Consider the following 22,455-nt stretch of genomic DNA (forward strand, 5'->3'; position numbering starts at 1 on the left):
ACCAGGCCTGATTCTGGCAGGCTTGCTCTTTCACCACAGTCATGCATATCCAGATACACCACGAACCCCACTCCCTAAGCTCTGCCAGGGACAGTGCAGCAGAGGGTACTTCCTGTGGGGCTTCCTACCCTCTTCTGGCTGGACTGTCCTATTCCAGATGTCCCCCTCCAGTGTTTGTCCTCAGATCTTCTGTGTATTCTTCTGATCCATTTTAGATCAGAAGGGACCCCGCCTACATTATCGACCCTGCAGCCTCAGCCAGGGTGGCAAAGAGTTTCCTATTCTGTTCTCAATGTGCCACATTACTGTGGACTGTTAAACAGCTGCTCTGCTCCACCCCAGAGGTGGCTGCATTTCAGTAGCAGATAAATACATTCCTTAATACCCTGCAAAGAGCTATTGAAAGAAAAGGGGCAGGACTGTGCTACAATGAGCAGACAGGATCTGTTGTGTTTCTAGTCTCACCTGCTTCCTTCCTCTGTCCCCAGGATATCGCCACATCCACTTGCTGTCCAAGGATGGGGCTTCCCTGTCACCAGCAACTCTTTTTGTGCACGTTAAATTTAAATGGCTGTGAGCATGAGGGTGCAGGGTCACTGTCCTGGCCTGTGCTGTCATCTTTCAGCGTCCTCAGCTGGGCAGGTGCTGAGTCCCAGACTTGAGCCAAAGGACGAGCCTGGAGGCAGATGGAACTGCATGGACTGATCCTCTGGTCTCAGCTCTGCCATACACAGGGCCAAAGAGCTTGCTGCTGCTAATGCTGCTGAGCACTGGCTCAGCCCTCAAACCAGGGGAACAAGCTGAGGATGATTACCAAGCTCCGGGCACTTCCCCATGACTCCATCGCAGCCCATGCTCTGCTTCTCTTTTCTCTGAAAGGAAGTTGCTGCCTCTTCCTGTCCCCAGAGCACTGTGAAGAGCAGGCATGAGGAGAGGATCCGGGCCTGCCGGGTGCTGTGGGCCAGCACAGCCTCCCACCATGCCCGTCTGTCAAGTGCAGAGTACTTACCCCTTGCTATTGCTATCAATGATCCACACGCTCCAAGATACCTTGTGACTCATACGAACAGGCGTGCACAGAGATACAGTCTAGCCCAGCTACTAGGAGGATAGGGTGGGTGAGTGAGAAGGGGCAAGGGCCCCCTTGCTGGCATTGGCAGAGGATGCTGGGAGTTTGCTGTCATTGGCTCAGTGCCTAGTCCTGAGCTGAACCCCTCAGCAGGTGCCCTGGGTGAGCATGGTTTCAATACAGAAGGGAGCAGGGCCCATCCATTCTCCTGCCTCAGACACATGCAGCCCCAGGCTAGGTTCAGGAAGGACTGTGCCCATCCTCTGGCTTCATGGCATCTTGGTGGTTCATGCAGGGTGTTGCAGTCTCTCTCGTTGTTAAAAGCAGAGGGGGCCGTGGTACCTCATGGGAAGAACCCTGCTATGCATATGGATAGGGTAGCTTATCCCATTCCAGGCTGCTGCTTTAGGGGCAAGTGGGGGTAGGTAGCTTGAAGGGAATTGGGATCATGCAAGGAGCTGAGCCTCCGGTGCTGACACTTCCAAAGGGGCCTCGGGGAGTCTGGTGCCCAGCGCTCATGGACAGTCAGTGAGAGTTGGGCTAATCCCATCCTTCCTGGGCTGGGCAAGCAGGAGGCTTTGCCTCTTCAGAGGCATGATGTATTTCTAGTTGCAGCCTTATCACTCCTTTGAGGAGTGAATGTGCTGGGGATGGCTTCTTCTAGAATACCGGGTTGCATGTGGGATCCTGCTGGAGATGACCAGCAGCGAGTTAGCCACCCTTGGTGCAGGAGATCCTTTTCAAAGCCACTGTGCAGAGTAGTGCTGTGGTCAAAAACAGGAGGGTCTTTAGGGAGACACCAGTGTCATCCAGGCTCTGCCCACAGATGTACCACAACCCTGCTCCAAGGCACCACAAGAGCATGCCACCTTGTTAGACCAGCAGAGGAGGTAACAATGGAATCGTGGGAAAACAGGGACACAAGGGAACCCAGGAGGGCATCTTAGCCAACCCAGCAGAGGCTCAAAGCAGGATCATCCCTGTCTAAAATCCTCTCAGCAAATTGCACTGCTGACCATTAGGCTTCAGAGTCCATGCAAACCTGGGATAAATAGGCTTGTCCATACCTCTGCGACCTGAGGTTTCTCTCACACTTGGCTCAGGAGTTGAGGCCCCAGACTTAAGACCAAATATTCCAGAAGCCTCTAGTGGATTCAGAGTTCCCAACTTGATGCTCCTTAAAGGGGCCCAATTTTCAGAAAGTCCTGGGCACACAACCTCTGGAAATTTGTCCCCTTCAGGGTACCTTGGGGTGGGCCTCAGAGTCACAGGTCACTGGTGAGGTCCCTGTGAACACCTGCCAGCACTCCAATGAGCAGTTATCTGCTTCCAGCTATGCAATGAGCCAGCTCTGCAATCCTTGGGTCATGTGTGCCACACTCCTGTTGTGCACGGGGCTCTGGTCTAGAGGCTGTGTCTGGGAGGAAGTGCTGAGTGATGGGCTCGTTCAGTGATTCTCAGGCTGCTGGGGAACCCTGGGGTGCCTTGAGATCCTTTCAAGGGTGTGCTGCACAATATTAATACTCTGAAGTGTGCCAACATTTACACATGCTTCACAAGATAAACCCAGACATTTTGAATAGGAATCCATAGTGTCACATAGTGACCTGCTGTGATCTTCAAGGCAGAAGAATTGCTCTATTATTTTTCCATAGTCAAGCAAATTAGCACAAGCAAAGAGCTGACATTTTCTGAGAAGCACCTTGAGTTGGTCAAGGGCACTTCAGGTGTGAAAAGGTTGAACACCTCTGGGCTAGATGCACAAGAGGATGCGGGTGCCTGAGGTCAAAGTTCATTCTAACCTCCCACACAGCTGCCACCTCTCCCTGGAGGAGCCTGAGCTTCTACCTGCACCTAAAGACCTGCTGCTGGTGTCAGCAGAACTGCCAACATCCAGACAACATAAAGCAGCTCAACACCAGGATCATAGGTCCAAGCAGCATCCGCAGATGAAGCACCCTGTGCTTATTCTGCCGTGGGGCTGGTATTCTTGGGGCACATGTACCTACAAACAATGCAAACAGAAGGAGCAGCAGCCTCTTATTCTAGGCTCCGTGGGTTAGAGCAGTCCTCTAGGTGGCAGGAGCTGTGGGTTCCCGTCACCCCTGACAGAGATGGGATTTGAACGTGCATTTCCTATGTCTGGAGTGGATGCGCCCCATGCCATGCTGTGCATCTGAGTGGCTTCTCCTCCAGGCTGTGAATCCTGCAGGGAAAGGTGCCTCCTGCAGGCAAGCTTTTGTGGATCCTGTTCTGAGGTACCATCTCTCCCTGTTTTATGCACTGGGAGCCAGATCACCTACTTCAGGGCAATAAGCCACAAGGTGCCTTGATGCAAGGTGTGGTGGCACTGAACACTGCAACACCATCCTGTAGCAGGTCCAGCCCAAGGGTCCTCAGAAATCAGCCAATAGTGTCCTGGTGCAAGGGAGTGGACCTGGTCATTTTAAAAAGCCTCCTCCTTGCTCCTCAGCCCTGCTAGCAGAAGCCAGGAGCCCAGCCTGCCTCAGTACATCTCCTTTAACCGCTTTCCAGTTAAGCCTTCAGTAGCTACTTCATCCCTTGAGCTGAGCTGCTGTGAGTTGAAGGAGCCTTTTGCTATAGTACAGCCTGTCTCAAGGCTTAGAGGCCTGATGTAGAGGACAAGGAACACCTAGCTGGTTTTTTGTTTTTGTTTTGTCTTGTTTTTAACAGTGTTGTAGCGAGAAGGGTATGTTCAAATCTTTATAATATATTGTAAAGCCATTATAATAAAAGTTTATTTTAACACATCCTTTCCCTGGAGATCCCTGCCCCAGTGTGGCCCTGGCTGGTGACTCACAGCAAATCATAGAGAAGTAGGAATGGAAGGGACCTCCGGAGGTCATCTAGTCCAACTGCCTGTCGAGGCAAGACCAGCTGTACTCAACCCATCCTGTACCGCTCAATAATCTAAACTCTTTGTAAAACTACCATCAATCCTAACACAGCAGAAGACATAACAATCTAAACTGCCACGGGTAAAGCAGAGGGACCATGGCAGCCAACATCCTACTTCTATAAAAGTTAATACACACTCAAGAGATCCCACACCTCTTGCTACAGGGGAAGGCAAAAAACCCCCACAATCCATACAAATCTGACCATGGGGTACAAACTCCTTCCTGACCCCAAATATGGCCATTGGTCTGATCCTGAGTGGAGGAGCAAGGCCCTTTAGCCGGGAACCTGCAGCAGGAGGTTTAAGTCCCAGCAGAAGCACTGGCACACCCCAGTCAAAATCCCTAGTTTTGGCTACAGCTAACACCCAATGCCTATGAAGGAGGTTAAAGACACCTTGACATGTGGAAGGGGCAACCAGCAAAGCCCTGAAGCAAGGGAAATACCCATAGTGAAACACAGGCTACACCTAGATCATCCCCATCCAGCAGTTGTCCACCATTTCTTGAACACCTCCCATGATGGGGAGTCCACAACTTCCCGGGGCATCTATTCCACTGCCTCACTATTCTAACAGTGAAGAAGTTTGTCTTGGCTTGGGTGGAGCTGTTTGCCTAAGCACTGACTATAGCGAGAGCCATAGCCCTTGGCCCCTGGGGAAATATGCCACCTGATGGGCAGCCGAAAGTTTAAAAATGGTGGATCCAATTCATTTTAAGGGTTACTATTCATTAAACCAGAGTGCAGCAACCTATAGCCTGTGGGCTGGATCTGGCCTGTGGAGCTGCAGGGCCTTTGCCCATGCAGCTGCTGGGTGGTGGGGAGAAGCATTAGTTCTGTTTGTGTTGGAGGGACCCATGCTTACTGGGAGCTAAACACCATTAAAGCAGCCTCCTTGTCCCCTAGCTGGCCTTGGTGAGGTGAGAGCATGCACATGCACGTCCCCTGTTCTGCCACCCCCCAATGGCACTAAACAAGCAAAAAGTCACTTTCAGAAATCACATAGAAGCATGAGGCTGTAGTCTGCGAGGGGCAAAAAGCATGTTGGGAAGAGAAAAAATGTAGCCAGTAGGTAACATCCAAGAGCAGGCAGGTGCAAGTACAGTACAGGTGCACTGGAATGAGCCCCAAGGGGCCGGGGGGAAAGCCCGTGGAACGAAGACATTTGCTAAAATGGGGTTAGTGAATCTGCTGCAGCATTGCCCACATGGAATTCGGTCCTGCCACTGGACCGGATAATGTGTGGGGTTGATGTGAGGAAGCCATTCTGCCCTGCCACAGGGCTGCCACGAGAGCTTCAGCCCAGTGCTGTCCTCACACCAACTCCAACTGTAAAAAGGGATACACGTGGCCCAGACTAGGTATGGGCACCATCTAATACAGGTGCCCAGTGACTACAAGTTTGAGCAGTGGTGCTGTTCTGCTCTGCATGATCAGCTGAAAAAGCAGCATAGCTACCAACACAGGGAGGTGACACAGCTAGCCAGGGGCGTGTGTGGACAAACCTGGATCCTGACATGAGCAGGGTTAGGCGATGTGGGGCCTGAAGAGCACGGAGCTGAACCCGGGGACCCAGGGGGCCCCTTTCTAGTCTCCCGTTCCTCAGTAACAGGAGTTTCTGCAGCACATTGAAGCTACAAGAGCTTCTGAGATACCAGAACTGGGGCTAAGGTGTTTCACTCCAATATGCAGTCCCTGCCACTGGTGCATAACTGAAGGCCTGGCCCTGAACCAGGACTGAGCCGGGAGTTGGGGCCAAGAACCCCACCCTGGCAGAAAGCAGTAAGAGGGAGCAAAAGTTTTGAGGGACACAAGAAAGCGAGGCCTTGGCTTACCTGCCTTTCAAAGATGACATTTAGCAGCTGCTCCTTTATCACCCAAGCAGGCTGGCTCATTTGTGACACTGAGGGCAAGTGGCCCCTGCTGACCACAGGCGGCATTACTCAGAGGCGGCACACAGCTCCACCTCCTTTGTGTTCTGCTGTGGCAGCAGAGTCTGAAGGATCCTATTATCATCTCGGAAGCAAAAAACCCACCCAAGGAGGTGGGGATGATGGCGGTGACAACAAACATAAAAGAGGGCATCACTTCCGCCATCAAGACATCTTAGGTAATAGCCATCCTGTGTACAGTACCATGAGAGGCACTGCCCTTTACAGCCAAAGGCCAAGAAAACGCTTAAGCCCTATTCGTTCTAAGCTGGACGGGTTCCTGCTGACCTACCTAGCCATGTGCAGGGGATATCTCGTCTCACTTTGCCCTGCAGCAGCCATGGGTGGAACCCCAGAGCTGAGGGAAGCAAAAAGACCGTTAAATTCAGGCAGCAGTCCAAAGCAGAAAGCCTTCTTCTATGGGCTAAGCATTGCGATGGAGTGGGATGGCCCCCCATGGGCATGCAGGAGAGACTTAGCCCAGACCCAGACTAATGTGGGAGGGTCCTATGAGGGTGGCAGGATTAGTTTGGCCTCATCTCCACATAACAGCTGGATCCCTATCTCTCTTCCCACTACCTAAAACCTGGACAGATGCCTGCCTGCAGCAGAGCAGGGTGGTATTTGTCTGCTGCATTCTTCGTAATATGCAGTACAACAGGGAAGGTGTGAGCTACAGCCAAGCAGCTTCCCACTCCTCACTCAGCCTCTCATGCCCTCCACCCACAACTATGATACAGGTGAACATGGCACTGCTCTTCCCTGGAAGGGAGATGAGCAATTAAGGGCTGGCCCTATTTCCCTTCCTGGGAATGACAGCTCATCCCTTTGGTTGCGATAAAAGCATATACAAGTCTCAAAATAGCAGGGGACCCCATTCACAGGTCATTGCTCAACTAAGGGCCAAGCTAGGGCCCAGTCTGCAGAAGTCTCTTCCATATTAAGAGGAGCAGGCAGAGGTTGTTCTTCAAGGCTAGACATTTCCAAAGCAGTGCAGGGGATTGAGAAACATCTTTCACCTAATGAAATAGAGGATTTGGGGATTTAATGTCACATGTAAATCCCCAGGCTGCTCCAAGAGTCTCAACCTACGTTTCTAGGAGCACACAGGTGCCCTCACTCCTATCCTCTCCTGGCTCTTCCTAAACTAGATCCATTCCAACCTTCACTGCCCATTTCTTGACCACCGTTTTATAGGCTTACCTGGAGGTAGGGACAAATTACACTGAGTGGGTTGCTGCCATCATGTGTCAGCACGTTGTTCACAAGTCACCCTACTCAGACTGTATTAAGGCAGGTGATGGGGCCTTTTCCAAAGGCATAAACAGCCCTGAAATCAGTTTCTCAGAACGTATACCACTGCAGGCCAGAGGTTTCCCAAGCTGCCAGGAGGGAGCCAGCTGCACAGCTCTCATTAGCCAAGATACCAAACAAGGGTCTAGTGATTTTGGGACCCAAGATGAGACGTTTTATAGGGACCTGTTTTCTGGGCACCAACCCTCCAAAAAACCAGGTCCCTTTCAAGGTGTTACAAGTGTTCCTCCCAGATTCACTAGTCAGTTTGCAAAGCTCAGCCAAGGGGAGCTATTCACCTGGTCTCCTAGCACTGTGGTTCTCAACCAGGACCTGCTTGTAAACATCAATGGCCAGTCCTGACCCAGTGCCCCCCACCCCCTAGTGTGTGGGGCGGGGGGTGGGTGTCTGAGGCATGAGGGGGTCCCCAGCCACCCCTCACAGGTTGGAACTCTGCCAGCCTGCAAGGGAAAAGCAACTATTCACCACGTTTTTCTCCTTTAAAGTTTGTTGATCCATTTTTAAAGTCTGTTTGAAACCCTTTCCTATATTCTTGCAACCAATTTTTGGGTCATGACCCAAGGGTTGAGAAATGCTGTTCTAGCTGGACTTGGTGAGGTGAGCATGCACACACACACGCGAGCCTTAATGCACATTAGCCTATTTTAATGCTCATTAAAGCATCACACAAAACCATGCGCTTTTGCTAATGCACATTAAAATATGCTAATGTGCCTTTTTCTAGTACCTCACAATGAAGGTATTAAATGTGCATTAGCAAAAGTGCATTAATAAATGTGTTGGTGCCCCCCTCCTCTCCCCCTACATGCACACATTTAGGAAGCATTGTTACAAACAGCCTCCCACTTAAACTAGTTTGACAGAAAAATGACTGAAAAGGAAAATCTGAGGCTAGCTGCATATTTGAGCCTTTATGATGCTGTCACTGAACGTGACCCACATACATACAGTGTTTTTCAAACAACTTTTGGGGAGAAGTTTAACCTCCTTTATGGCCAAAGCAGCAAACCCCACAGGGAGCAGACAGCAGAGAAACCCACAGGCACTGCATAAGTAGAACTCGAGAAAACAGTGAGAGAGAGAGAGAGAGAGAGAGATTTTAAACAAGCCTTTGGGGGAGAATTCGCACAAACCCTGAACATACAAAAACAGTACAAAGAGTCCTGCCCTTTTCCCTTGTAAAACAGGCTGTCTGGGATCTTCACTTGAAATGCAACAATCAAGCGAGTCTACAGACTGACTGCTTTTGCCTAAGCCATTGCATAACAAGAGACTTTGCTGCTCACAGGATTATGGTTTTGCACCCACCCAGGTGCAAGTAGATGTCAGCGCAAATACCCAGGTCCTCTCTTTGGCTTGATAGGACTTGTCAAAAAGATAGAGAAATCCAACCACCACATCTCATGGCTCTGCCCTGGGGCCATCTCATGTGCAGCCCGAGCGGCCAACCAGTGTGTTCTATTTTGGGAAGCGGTGGTTTCCAAATGAAACCAGGGCTAGGGGTAGACCAAGCATTGGCACAGCCTGGAGAGGTCTTTGGCATTGCTGGTAATGCTCCACCGCAGCTCCCTCAGTGAATCCAGCCAAAGCCAACCCAATCTTTCTGCCTGTTGAATGGGAGACACTTTCCTGTTCCACCACATCAGTGACGCATATCCCAAAGCTTCAGGGGGCATGCTCTGGGCTCAGGTTGTTTTAGGTGGCTGACACCCTTTCCCTTCATCTCCCTAGCTTGCCAAGTTCCCTGGAGTTGGAAACATTTTCCCCAATTGTAGAACGATGCAGGATGCTCGTACTCCATTGCAGGGAAGCGTTACCAAGCCACTGCCCTTGCTCTGTGCAGCAGGGAATACATACATCTCCATAAAGGTGATCTCCAAGGTTTGCTTATGCTGGTAACACACAACATTCAATTCCTTCAAATCTGCCGAGTTGATTTCAGCCACCTCAGACTATTGAAAAACTGAAACTCCCTGTCCTTCTGCACAGGATTATCTGGCTCCTTGATGCACTGAAATCATGAATGGGAACAAGTATTCAGGATATTTGCATAGATGATGTATGACCATCTCCCACAGTTCTGCTTTAAACATGTTGACGCAATCCAGGGTGGAGACTTTCAGACAGAGAAAGACCTTACAACAGATGTTCCAGGAGTGGCCTTGCCGGGGTGGAGATGAGGCCAAAGCACACATGCTGCTTCACTTTCAATTGTCCAATGAGGGCTTAGGCAACCAAAGCAAGGTGGTGCTTTTGGTCCTACTTGGATCAGGAAGCAAAACAAGAGTCTATAAGCTTGGGTTTCCTTCTTGAAATGGCATCAGTCCCTTTTGTGGGTTCCACTGTACCCCATCACAAGTGCAGCTATTCACAGTATGTTCAACATGTGGAATGGGGGCAGACCCTTCTCCTCAGAAGATGGCCGGTTCCACCCTGCTGCCTGGCAGGAGGGCACAGGGCAGCCAACCTCCTCTTGGTCTTGGTCTTCTGTAGAATGGACAGGTGCGGTTTGTTGGCTTAATTTCTTTGGCGCATGCTTTTGGTGGGTAAACCAGGGACATGCTGGAGCAGTTAAACAACCATAACAATGAGAAACCACTTTGCTTTAGGGGTCCATTTATTTCTGGGACTGCTTTACAGCTGTATCATTTTGGTTGGACGTCACAGATCACACTATGCCAAGGACCTGAAACACCAATGGGTATTGAGAGCCATGGGGCCTTCTCATTTGCTATGTGAGCTGATTTACAGACAATTTCCTTCTGGGAGATTACCCATGTCCTTGGGATCTTGCTTCTTATGTTATAACCAGAACAACTTCCCTCAGCAAAGCTCACATTTACTACACAATTGGAAACAGTTTTTACTAACAGGAATAGAGAAGACGCAGTCTGTTCAATGAGACTCTTATACAGTGTGGAGCATTTCTTTAATAGAACTACGCAGATCTGGAGGAAGACAGGCCTCAAGGCTTTTTATCAAGATCACATACTTCTGAGGAAGGATGAGTGTGTGATACTGGGGATCACAATTCGGTCCAATCATGCCAAGACCTGCTTTAAAGGAGCAAATTGTTATGCTTGGTTGTTTGGGGAACAAAACAAAACCAAACCAAACCCAAAAGCAAGAAAACTAAGCCAAGAGGAAACCCCTGTGGCACCAAGTCCCTGAGGTGCAGCATTGGGGTAAGCCTAGCAACCCCAAAACCTACAACCAAAGTCCCACCTTCTGGGAAGAGATGGGGTTGGTAGAACAGATTCTGTCCATATGACTATAGCAGTGGGAAGGCACAGGCTACGTGTGGCAGAGAGGAGGGTATTTGACTGTGCAGTTGTCATGTTTATGGATTCTGCTCCAACATGCCCAGTGCTAGACTCCTTGGCACGTGCTTCACAAACAGTGGCTTCTCCAGAACTTGGGAAGAGTCACTTCAGCTGAGGATGAGTGCTTGCTTTACTGAGCAGTGAGGGTTTGAGTTTCAAAGGTCAGGGGAGGCAAGCACATACACAAACAGCCCTTGTTAGTACAAGAATATGGATCCGGTTCCTAGCAGCCAAAGAGTCCTTCATTCCATGCCCTCAGATGGAGTTAGACCAGGAAGAACTGGACTTGAACAGAGCTCGCCTGCAGGAGTCTAATATCAGTTCTTCGGGGTGCCAGGGCTTGTCACCAGCTCCTTTGCTTCTTCCACCCTCAGTGTCCAAGACACAGACTTGCAGCCCTGCCCACCGCAGCGCACTGACAAATCTTGAGCTTGGGAGAACAAGATACAAATGCTGGATAGAGCCAGGCATCTCATTCACTATGCCTCAGTCCTGAGCCCCACGAGCATGACAAAGCAGTCCCTCAGCCCTGACATGTTGCACCCCTGCTGGTCTGGACTGAACTGTTCAGTGGTTTTGCTGCTGATCACGAAGCCAGCACCCTGTTACCCAAGAAAGGACTGGAGCCCAGGCTGGCAATAGCAGAAGACCAGCATAATAAGCAACAGGACCCCTTTTAAGCCCAGCCTCTTGTAGCGAAGAGTCATGGTGCAGTGACTGGGAAGCAGCCTCTTGGCAGGGAGGAGTGCATCAGTGTCAGTTTGGAACAGGAAAGATTTAAAATATATATAATATATACTTTTATTATTCACCCGTTAAATCCATTATATATCAATTGTGAGCTAGTTTTCAGCAGTTACATTCCCTTGATCATGTCTTTATGAGGATGCAATTAAATCAAAAACAAAAGGAGACCAATGACGCCGCCAGGGGAGCTGCAGTCAGCATCGTGCGGCAATCGTTAACACCGGTCGATGGCTCGTGGGGCTGGTTCAGTCCTAATGCCTTTGTGCGAGGGTCTTGCTCCTACTGAAACCTCAACAGCAAGTGGCAGCGTTTGCTTCCTGGCCCATCTTAGCAGTGTTGCTCACTCCACTCTGGGGAATTGGTTACTGCAACACCAGTCCAACCTAGGAGAGCCAGCAGGAGATGGAAGGCTTAGGAAGAGGTTAAGGCACAGGACCACAGCCCAATCCTGGATGACAAGCATGCATTCTCCAGCACTGCCCACATTTGCTGGGAAAGAGCAGCAACCTCATGGGTGCATGAGGAAGTCCAGCCTACCAGCTCTGACAGGGTTATGCTAGAAGCCCACCATAATTCAAGGGACCCTTTCTCAGAGGCCTGCCACCGCCTCCCAGCAGTGTCCAGTGGCCAGAACACAGGGCTAGGAGTCAAAGCACAGCCCTGCTTGGCAACTCATTCCTCTGCAACCCGAACTCCTGTGACTCGCTGTACAACAGAGCAGTAGTGACTGACCTGGGGGATCCTGCAAAGGGCTAACTCTACCTCAGGGTTGATCCTGGCTAATTTAGCAGGGCCTTTTAGTTTAGAATCTAAGTTTCATCATGTCCCTCTGAAAGCAGCTTGCTCATTTCTGGGGCTTTTCTTTGGGCTGAGCAAGTACTGTGGTGTGGTGGGTCACCCCCACTCTGGAAAAAACACTGAGAGGTACTAGAAGGTGGAGTTGGAGAAGGGTAAGCTTTATCCAGCAGCAACGATCTGCACTGTGTAGATTTGCATCCCCAAAGTGCAGAGCTGGGCTCAGTCTCTGTGGGATCAGCTGTCCCCCAGGTATGTGTAGTCACTACGCTGGCCCTGGACACTGTAGCAGCTCCCTGGTGACTCAAAGCCTTGCTGGTTCCTTCAGTGAGGTGGTAAAGTGGGATAAGCCTATTAGTGACCTTCTGGCTCCTTTGTTAAAAGAGCCTAAGTATCAGTGTGAAAGAGAGGTTGGATGTGGTTTAAATAGTGGCTTTGGGGCACCACATACAGGAAACTTCTGTGGAATTTTCTGCTGACAGGGGCATCCAACTGACTACCTTAGCTGGATCAGGATACATGCCAACCAGTGGGCACTGAACTTCATTCAGGGCTTTAGGAAGGCATTTACTTCCCCTGCCAAAGACAGCAAGCACAAAACTGGCCAAGTGCATTATGTAAGGAGAGGGTGGTTCCTTGCCTACAAAGCAACAGTGCCAGAAACTAGCAGGTGACCAGTAACATTTCTATAACCAACTGAAAATCGGATCTACTGCGCAGCCTAGCATATGCTTGCAGCACTCTGTAAAAGAGGCATCTTGTGTAGTCCTGGAGCATCCATCACCTCAGTGCAGTTTGCAGACAAGGCAAAGGCTGAACCAGGACTCTTAGGAGTGGAGCGAGGCCAGGTAAAGGGCAGTTCAGCCTAACCTAACCCAGACCAGAGATGGAAAACTATGGCCAAGACTCTTAATATGAGGTCCTACACCTAAGAGTGGCAAGGAGCCCATCTTTCTCTTACAAACTGCCAGGTGCTCAATCCTACTAAAGAGGCAGGCTCAGCCCAGTGTGTGGGGAGCCCTGGTATTTCAGTCCTTAGGTTTAGGGTTTAAGCTAGTCCTCAAGATGTTATTAAGTGACTGGCCTCCCCCAAGGAGTCTCTCAGGCAGAGACTGGGGGAGGGGGTATCCTACTCAATCTAGAGCCTGCAGTACAAGTGAAGTCTCTCAAACAGATTCTCCACAGGGACACCTGTCCAGCTGACACCACCATCCCATCAAGTCTCTTACCTTGCTAAATTACACTTCTTACAAATCTAGATCAAGGGTCCTCAACTCCTGGCTTGTAGGCCAGAATTCTGCCCCCACCCCCACCATGTCATCTGGCTTTCAGGACACCCCTACTGACAACGTTTCAGACCTGTGGAAAGCAATGCCCTCTCCCTGCATGCTGCTGCTAAATTTCCTGACCCGTGGAGAGCCAACTGGGCAGTATGGGCCTGTGTGCTAGACTGGGAATGCAAGGCATCATGGAGCCCAATCCCAGTGCTTGGGGGCAGTGTGCAGCTCAAATCCAGCATGCAGGGGCAGTGTAGGGCAGCAGGACCCAATCCTGATACATGGGGCTGGGTGGGGAGCAGTGTAGTGAACCAGGGCTTGATCCTGGCACATAGGGCACCATGCCACTCATCTGGCCAAAACGTTGAGCACCACTGATCTAGACTGATCATAGGGCTGGAAAGGGGTTTACAGACCACCAAGTCCAGCCCCCAGCATGATTTGAGCATTTTCCCCCCTCGCCATCAGGGACTGGAATCTAGCTTAGCCCTGCACTCCAGCTGGACAGAAATGTGGCTCTGATAAAATAAAGGAGGCCCTACTGCTGTCTTTTAGCTACATGCTTTTCTGGACTCAGAGTAATGCAGGCCAATGGATACTTTCAAGAGTCTACTACATAGGGCTTCTAACTCCCCAGGCCCAGGATACCCAGGTTGTGATCAGTTTGACAAACTCCTCCTTACACAGGCAAACAGTTTGGGAGGGTGGAGAAAAGCATTTAGAATATTACAGGTCATTGGCAAGTTATGATCCTGACTGAGCTGGGAAGGGGAACTGGCTGTGTGTGGGAGCTGAAGAAGGATTCTCTGGTGTTCTCCTTTCCTATAACAGCACCCATGCATTTCAGACTCTTCTGCCTCATGCTGAAGCCTAACATATAGACTTCCTTTCCCAAGTGTGGAATCCTAAGCCAGTAGGCCCATCTCTGTGTAGCATAAGCCTAAACTTTTGGAGAGATTTTTAAAGAAACCACCCCAGAGATTCTACCAGATGCCACAGGGTGACGTCTCTTTCTATGAGGTTGTATGCTGTGCACTTACCTTCTCTGCTGCCATGCTGGGGCACTTCCAATTGTAAAGGTAATACTGCAGGTTCCCATCCCCAATCCCAAACTTCAGCTTTTCCAGGAAGGTTTTGTTTTCCATGAGGTCCAGTGCATTGAACACATCAAACCCTTTCTGACAGGGGCAGAGAAGAAACAAAGTCATCATCAGCAAGACTCCTCTGGGGAACATTTCCCTGCTGTGCTGTCCTCCATTACTCTAGGCACTGCCTGTACTGAAAGCTTCCCACCACCTGCCTCTTCGCCTTTCACTTCCAGCTGTAGCATAGAGGCCATGGATTGACACTCCCCCTTTTTCCCCTGGGGAGCAGATTGGGACTCCAGAGGAAAGCTGGCAAGTTGCTGCCCACTTCAGATCTATTCAAGATAAATACAGGGTCTCGGGTATCATGGCTGAGGTCAGTATGTTTCGGCTGCAGGAAGTTTAGAAACATTTTGGTCTAACACTAGCCAGACTCCTTCTCCTTGCCAGATCGGACAGAGAAGGTTCCTGGTTACTTGGCTGTCCACTGCAGGAAGGACTAGCTGAGATGTGGTGCCTAGTCCTGGGAGGAACCTGAAGCCCACCAAGATAAGATGGGCACAGTATGTTCTCCACTGTCAACAACTCGACAGCTCTCTGTTGTGTTGAGGCCAATCTCCTATGCTTGTGGCTCACAGCTAGAGGGAGGCTGGCCAGGACTCCCCACAAGCTGTCAAAACAGCCTGCACCTGACCAGTTGTGGAGAGGTGTTTAGAACTGGCCTCCCCAATGCCTGGGGAGAATTCTCATGGTGTCCCCAAGGCACTCATACCTACTAGTTTACTGCCCCCACTGCTCCCTCAGCCCTATCTCAGAACTCAGACAGAGGAGTCATCCAAGGCTACTTACCAATTTTGCAAGTATCAGGGCATCACTCATGAGGTCTATGAGGGGGGTCTTGGTGTGAACATTGTAGAAGGAGTAAGCAGCTTTCAGGCTCTTGTGAGTGGGGTGGTTCATGATGGTGGAGGGCAGAGTATAAAAGCTCAGAAAGTCTGTCACCTCACCAGTGGCGCTCTGAAAAAAAAAGACCAACCCTGCTGGTATGGCATGAGTGAGTATCAGAGAAGACAAAGCCAAAGCGCCAGGTAGGGGTGTACTGACAGAGATTTTGGGGGCCAATACTGATAGCCAATTTTTAAGGAGGCATATCAGCTAATACCAATCCGATTTCTGACACGGCTGTGTGCAGCTGGTAAGTCTGTTGTGGTGAAAGGGGAGGGGGGAGGGAAAAGGCACAATGGGGAGATCAACACCCCCTCGGTGAGGGAGGAAGTAGAGCTGAGGCTGGGGTAGGTGCTGCCCAGCTGGGGCAGGGCAGGCATGGGACAGAGCTGTGGCTTGTTGGGGGGGGGGCAGCATACAGCTCCTGCTGCTGGTCTGGGAGGGCACAGGGAGGGTGTGTGCCCCTGGATCTGTGCAGGGCTGGCCTGGCAGGCTGGGGCCAGGGGCCATGCTGCACTTGGGGCAGGTGTGCTGGAAGGGGGGCTATTCCAAATTTCACAATGGCCCTCCCATAACCCCCTCCCAGTGCCGCTGCCCACTCCGAGCACAGCATGGCCCCTGTCCCCAGCCTGCAGCTCGACCCACCCAGATCCAGAGGCACAAGCCCCCGCGCCCCCCCCGGATGAGCAGCGGGAGCAGTGGTGGGAGCCCCCGAACAAGCAGAGGAACACTAGACAAGCTGCCTGACAAGTGGCTCCCAGATGAGCAGCGTGCAGCTGCAGGAGCCCCCCTCCCCCTCTGTAGCTACATCACGCTTTGTCCCGACTGGGCAAAGCCCCCAGCCCCATTGCCTCCTTCACTGCGGGGGGCCGTGATCTGCACCCCCTTGCTCCTTCCCTCCCCTCACTGCTCCCAAGCTTTTGGGCTGTGTTCCTAACCACCTATGTGCCGCGTTGTGGCTGAGTGCACGTACAGGAATTTATTGGTCAAATTACTGGCCATTTCAGGCCCATTTCCAATATAGTCAATTTTCTTTATATTGGTGTCGATCTGATCTGGACTGATGTATCGGTGCACCTCTAGTGCCAGGGCCATCAACACCTGGTTAAGAGCTTGTAGGGGGCTCTGTCCAGTTCCCAGGGGCAAGTGCTCTCTTGCTGGTAGGCTCAGCACAGGACAAGCAGAGTCCCCCAGGTCAATGACTTGCAAGACCATCTCTCTTTTCGACCCCAAAGACTACAGAGCACGACACAAGCACTGAATTCACCACCCCTCCAACCCCCAGGTGCTCTTTAAAAGCACAAAGGGGCCATCACCACTGCATTCAGGTCACCGACTCCTCTCTCATCCAAGGGAGAAGACTGCTCAGACAGTGGCAGAGAAATGGCTAAACATCCCAAAGGGCTTTACAGAATCCGGGACCGATTTGGGCATAGCAGAACTGGCAAGGAAAACATCAACAACCCCTCTGCCCTGCTGCCTCACCTCAACCACAAAGGTGTCAATTATATTCTCTTGAGGTAAGAACCAGTGCTCCACCTCCTCACAGCTCATGACCGGGGTCAGATGGAACTGCTTCAGGTACTGTATCAGGAGCTTGTGCACAGCAGCTATATCTTTGTGCTCCATTGCCCGCAAGCGAGGTGTCTTCGGAGTCTGCAGACAGGAGGGCAAACAGTTTGCACTGGCCGCAAGAAGGCCTTCACATCCTCAGTGCTGGGAGACTGTGTCACCTTGGCGCTCTCAGCTTGTTGTGCAAAGGACTGTGCTTGCCAAAGATTAACAGATTAACATGGCAGCTGCCCCTGAGGAACCCTCAACCTGCTTCTGTGCTCCCCTTTGCGCCAGTCTGTCCTCCGTCTCCACCTCTCAAACCCACCATCCTCAAAACCCACCCATCCACCTGGGTTCTTCTATGTAGCTGGCAGAGAGAAGCATACAGACAGTGTCTAGCACTACCAATTCTCTGTACATCAACATCATGGGCCTCAGAACCCTGTGCTTTGGGTCTGTCACACGAGAGGCTTCCAGCCACCTGGGACATAGTCGGAGCTGCATACAGCAGGCCTACTAGGCATCTGGGAAACTGCTCAGCATGTGTGGTGTTCAAGTCCTGAGACTCAGCCCGTTTCTTTTCTCAGGCTGTCCACTGCTGCAGACATTACAGACTGCTGCAAAGCCCAGACTTGAGGGCCTGCTGGTGATCTAAATAAGGCAATAAGCTATAATGAAGTACAAGCAGCTGTACCCACAGACTAGCTGGCACACTTAAATCAGCTTATGCAGGGTCTTTAACATAGAAAGCAATAGAATTTGGCAAGTGGCTTGTCCGCTTGCATGATTTAAATGGTTGTCTGTGTTAGCCCCCAGGCATCTGAAGCAGCTGACACTGTACAAACGAAGTGTGGTTTAATAGTTTGTGACACAGCTTCCAGGTTCATTCCTAGCCTACATTCACAACATGGTATGACCCACCGGGAGGCAGAAGGGTGCTAGAACTCACAATACACAGCTACGTGGGTCCCTAGCAGCAGGCGTTAGGATCAACCAAACAAAAGGGGCCTCCCCATGTCTGCTCTTTCAAGCCCCGACAAAAACATTTCTTTAAGACAGGAACTCAAAAGCAGCCTGACTTTCAAATCTCAGAAGTGCCCTCCCCTCCCCAGCCCCACGCCTAGCTCAGATGCTGCAATTTGCTAAACTGACAAAGCAGCAATATCCAGGTCTACATTTTATGTCAAGCACACCTCTGGCAGCCGGTAGAGCTTCATGGTACGTTGCATAGTCATGTTCCTGCTGAGGTGGGAAAACTTGACTTCAATCAGCTTCCTAGGGTTCAGGGACCGGTGCCAGTATCTGCAAACACACACACCTAGGGTTATGCACATGCACCACATGCTGTGGGCCAGCTGGGAGGAGGCTAGAAAGAGCATGTAGTTCTTCTACATGCCAGTAGGTGGCAAGCAAGAATGCTAGACAGCAAGTAACCTCTGTGTGGGGCATGTAGCAGATAAGGATGGGACAAGTAACACAGTGGCAGATAGGGCAGAAAGCAGAGCAGCAGATGAAGCAGGGAGTACAGGAAAGGAAGCAGAACAGGAGATTGGGCTGGGGAAGGGGACTGGAGTGGCACTTGGGGAGGGTGCAGGCCTAATTTGTGGCACACCTGCCAAAAAGGTTGGCTCCCACTGCCCTAGAGCTGAAAAAACCAGACCAGATAAAGCAAAGTTTCTCCAAGCGGGGTATGCATCCCCCTGGAGTTATGCAGATATGGGAGAGAAGGGAATGGGACAGCAGAATTGGCAATAAAAAGAACTAAATGACTACATCTCACAGGTTGCTGAAACAGTTACAGTGTGGTGTAAGATGTTACTTTACTCAGCAGCCATAATCCAGAATTTAAGGGGCACCCAGTAACATTTGAAAAGGGGTAGGTGACCCCAAAAGAATGGGAATCTCTGAGTTGGAGAGAAGGCTTCAGGTCCTTCAGCAACTGAGCAGCTCACACAAGTCATACAGAGCTCCTGGCCTCCTCCCTAAGGGACAGCGCAAGCAGGGGAAGCCCCAAGACGAATCCGGGTAATAAGTCACAAAAGAAGTGTATGAAATGCAAAGCTCATGCTGCTCCTGGCTAGATCCACAAGCCTCGTATGAGGACAGGGGAGTCACTTACCTGCAAGTCCCAACAGGTTTTGGCAGCACCACCCCTGCCGTGTAAACAGCCTGAAATATCCCCTCGAGGTGAACCCGCCGAGTGATCTCCCGGATCAGGACTGGTGCCACCCGCTTGGCGCGCAGCTTCTTGTGGACACACAGGAAGTTTATCTCCACCATTTTCTTCTCACTTGACAGAAAACAAAAGAGTTCAAAGGTGAGAAAGACACAGCTGGCGGGGGTGGAAGGCAGGAAGGGGAGGGAAGCAATCCAGTTGTATGGACAGACTTAAGTCAGCTCTCCTCCCCAGCATGCAAAAGACCTGACCTCCTAACTTTCCTGGGAGAGGGGGGTCAGCCAGGAGTCATTCCCCCTACTCCTTTTCATGACCTGAAGGAGGGGGATGGGAAATCCCCAGCATGAGAAGCCAGGTCAGAGGGGTTGGAGATTCTGGTCACCCTTCATAGATTAATCATTTAACCCACTCAGGTTCCCCCCTCCCAGGCAGCTTTTGCCCATAAGTATGGCTGCGTAATTGAACACGCAAAGCTGAGTGAAGTCTCAGACAGGTCTATTTGCTATACATTGACAGTGGGCTCCTAGGTCCGCCAGGAAACTACAAGCCTCCCTCAGTGGTTTGAAGGAGACCACTAAATATATAACAATTACATGCTTGGGACAGAGAGTGATAGAACAGGAATGGGATTGCAGGTCATGTCCTAGTTTAAAAACTAGGGTACCAAAGAAGGACACCTGGAATTCTCAGGTCAGCTCACGGAGGCTGTAAGGACAAGGGATGTGGTGGTCACGGGTGACCTAAATTACCCAGACATCTGCTGGGAGGAGCAGTCAGCCAGGTCCGACCGCTCACGTAGGTTTCTAGCCGGGATTCAGTACCTCGACCTAACCCAGGAGGTGTATATAGTCCCATCAGGGGAAGTGCCTTGCTGGACTTGGTCCTTGCCACAGGCGAGACCTGGTGAGGGGTCTGCGGGTACTCGAGCACCTGGGCGACAGTGATGATAGCCTGCTGGAATTTACTATCCAGCGCAGGGTGGCGAAAACAAGCAGCAAGGCAGAGGTCCTCGACTTTAGGAGGGCCAACTTCTGTAAGCTAAGAAGGTTGGTAGGAGAGACATTGGGGGTCTCAGAGCCTCAGTGAGATGGGGGTCTAAGACGGGTAGTTTTTCCTCAAGCAGATGATCCTCCAAGCTCAAAGGGAGTCAGTCCTAATGCACACCAAGGTGGGCAGGAGTGCTAAGAAGCCCCCATGGCTTGGCAAAGGCATTCAGGGATGCCTGAGGGTAAAAAAGGAGGCGTACAAACAGTGGAAGCAAGGGGCTATCACCAAGGAGGATTACACCTCTGTTGCTCGGGACTGCAAGAAGGCTGTTAGGGAGGCCAAGGCAGAGATGGAGTTATGGCTAGCGACCAGAATTAAGGATAACAAAAAGTCCTTTTTCAAATACATAGGAAGTTAGGCGGCGGCACTGGGTAACGTGGGGCCCCTACAGGATAGGCTTGGCAATCTGGTGATTGCAGCAAACGAAAAACAAAAAAGGGGGGGGGGGTTGCACTTTATGTCAGTGAGCAATATACATCAACCCTCATCAAGACAGAATCCAAGGTTGAGGAAGTAGAAGGATTGTGGGTTAGGCTACATGGGGGGCAAGGAGAAAGGGATTTGGTGGTAGGGGTCTGCTACAGACCCCCACACCAAGGGGAAGAAATAGATTCGGGGCTCCTGAGGCAACTCTCGGAGACCATAAAAGCTAAAGAGGCGGTAGTCATGGGGGACCTAAACTACCCGGACATCTGCTGGGAGACGCAGACAGCAAGGTCCCATCGCTCACCCAGGTTTCTAACCTGTGTACAGGACCTCCACCTGACACAGGAGGTGCATGGTCCCACTAGGGGGAATGCCATACTGGATCTGGTATTGGCAACAGGAGATGACATGATAGGGGACCTCCAGATCAGTAGCCATTTGGGAGACAGTGATCACCTAATAATAGAATTCAACATAAGACGGCAAGTGGGTAAGGTAACTAGTAGGGTGAAAGTGCTAGACTTTAGGAAAGCTGATCTCAGTGCACTCAGGCGATTAGTCAAGGAAGCACTGCAGAGTAGGAGTTTTGAAGGGATGGGAGCCCAAGAAGGGTGGCTGTTCCTTAAGGAAACGATCCTTTGGGCACAAAGCAAGACGATCCCCGAGCGAGGCAAAAAAGGGAAAGGGGCCAGGAGGCTTCCATGGCTGACCAGAGAAATCCAGGGCAGCCTAAGGGCCAAAAGGGGAGCACATAAAAAGTGGAAACAGGGTGAGATCACTAAAGATGAATATACCTCCTCTGCTCGTGCTTGTAGGGAGGCAGTTAGGCGGGCCAAAGCTACCATGGAGCTGAGGATGGCAACCCAAGTAAAGGACAACAAGAAATTGTTTTTTAGATATATTGGGAGTAAAAGGAAGGCCCAGGGAGGAATAGGACCACTGCTAAATGGGCAGAAACAATTGGTGACAGATAGGGGGGACAAGGCTGAACTCCTCAACGAGTTCTTTGCCTCAGTGTTCCTAAGTGAGGGGCACGACAAGTCTCTCACTGGGGTTGTAGAGAGGCAGCAGCAAGGCGCCAGACTTCCATACGTAGATCCTGAGGTGGTGCAGAGTCATTTGGAAGAACTGGATGCCTTTAAGTCGGCAGGCCCGGATGGGCTCCATCCGAGGGTGCTGAAGGCACTGGCCGACATCATTGCAGAGCCACTGGCAGGAATATTCGAACGCTCGTGGCACACGGGCCAAGTCCCGGAGGACTGGAAAAGGGCTAACGTGGTCCCCATTTTCAAAAAGGGGAGGAAGGAGGACCCGGGCAACTATAGGCCAGTCAGTCTCACCTCCATCCTTGGTAAAGTCTTTGAAAAAATTATCAAGGCTCACATTTGTGAGAGCCCGGCAGGGCAAATTATGCTGAGGGGAAACCAGCACGGGTTTGTGGCGGGCAGATCGTGCCTGACCAATCTAGTCTCTTTCTATGACCAGGTTACGAAACGCCTGGACACAGGAGGAGGGGTGGATGTCGTATACTTAGACTTCAGGAAGGCCTTCGATACGGTATCCCACCCCATACTGGTGAACAAGTTAAGAGGCTGTGATGTGGATGACTGCACAGTCCGGTGGGTGGCAAATTGGCTAGAGGGTTGCACCCAAAGAGTCGTGGTGGATGGATCGGTCTCGACCTGGAAGGGTGTGGGCAGTGGGGTCCCGCAGGGCTCGGTCCTTGGACCGATACTCTTTAATGTCTTCATCAGCGACTTGGACGAGGGAGTCAAATGTACTCTGTCCAAGTTTGCAGATGACACAAAGCTATGGGGAGAAGTGGACACGCCGGAGGGCAGGGAACA

At 51.1% G+C, this 22,455-nt stretch overlaps 2 protein-coding genes across 3 annotated transcripts in view; one reads left to right on the top strand and one right to left on the bottom strand.

Moving 5' to 3' along the window:
• PLCD3 (phospholipase C delta 3) overlaps positions 1-3,840 on the top strand; it is a 54,112-nt gene extending 50,272 nt beyond the window's left edge. For both annotated transcript variants that reach the window (XM_019476046.2, XM_019476052.2), the window contains one exon: positions 489-3,840. In XM_019476046.2, coding sequence (XP_019331591.1) covers positions 489-577 — 89 coding nt within the window. In that variant the 3' untranslated portion in view covers positions 578-3,840. The remainder of the gene's footprint in view (positions 1-488) is intronic.
• A 7,503-nt stretch (positions 3,841-11,343) lies between these two features.
• Positions 11,344-22,455, bottom strand: part of NMT1 (N-myristoyltransferase 1) — a 42,025-nt gene continuing 30,913 nt past the window's right edge. The window contains exons 7-12 of the mRNA XM_006278585.4: positions 19,079-19,249; positions 18,153-18,261; positions 16,891-17,061; positions 15,310-15,477; positions 14,416-14,553; positions 11,344-11,686 (exon numbers count right to left, since the gene is read on the bottom strand). Coding sequence (XP_006278647.1) covers positions 11,666-11,686; positions 14,416-14,553; positions 15,310-15,477; positions 16,891-17,061; positions 18,153-18,261; positions 19,079-19,249 — 778 coding nt within the window. The 3' untranslated portion in view covers positions 11,344-11,665. The remainder of the gene's footprint in view (positions 11,687-14,415; positions 14,554-15,309; positions 15,478-16,890; positions 17,062-18,152; positions 18,262-19,078; positions 19,250-22,455) is intronic.

This window comes from Alligator mississippiensis, chromosome 4 (genome assembly GCF_030867095.1).
Source record: "Alligator mississippiensis isolate rAllMis1 chromosome 4, rAllMis1, whole genome shotgun sequence".
Classification (NCBI taxonomy): domain Eukaryota; kingdom Metazoa; phylum Chordata; order Crocodylia; family Alligatoridae; genus Alligator; species Alligator mississippiensis.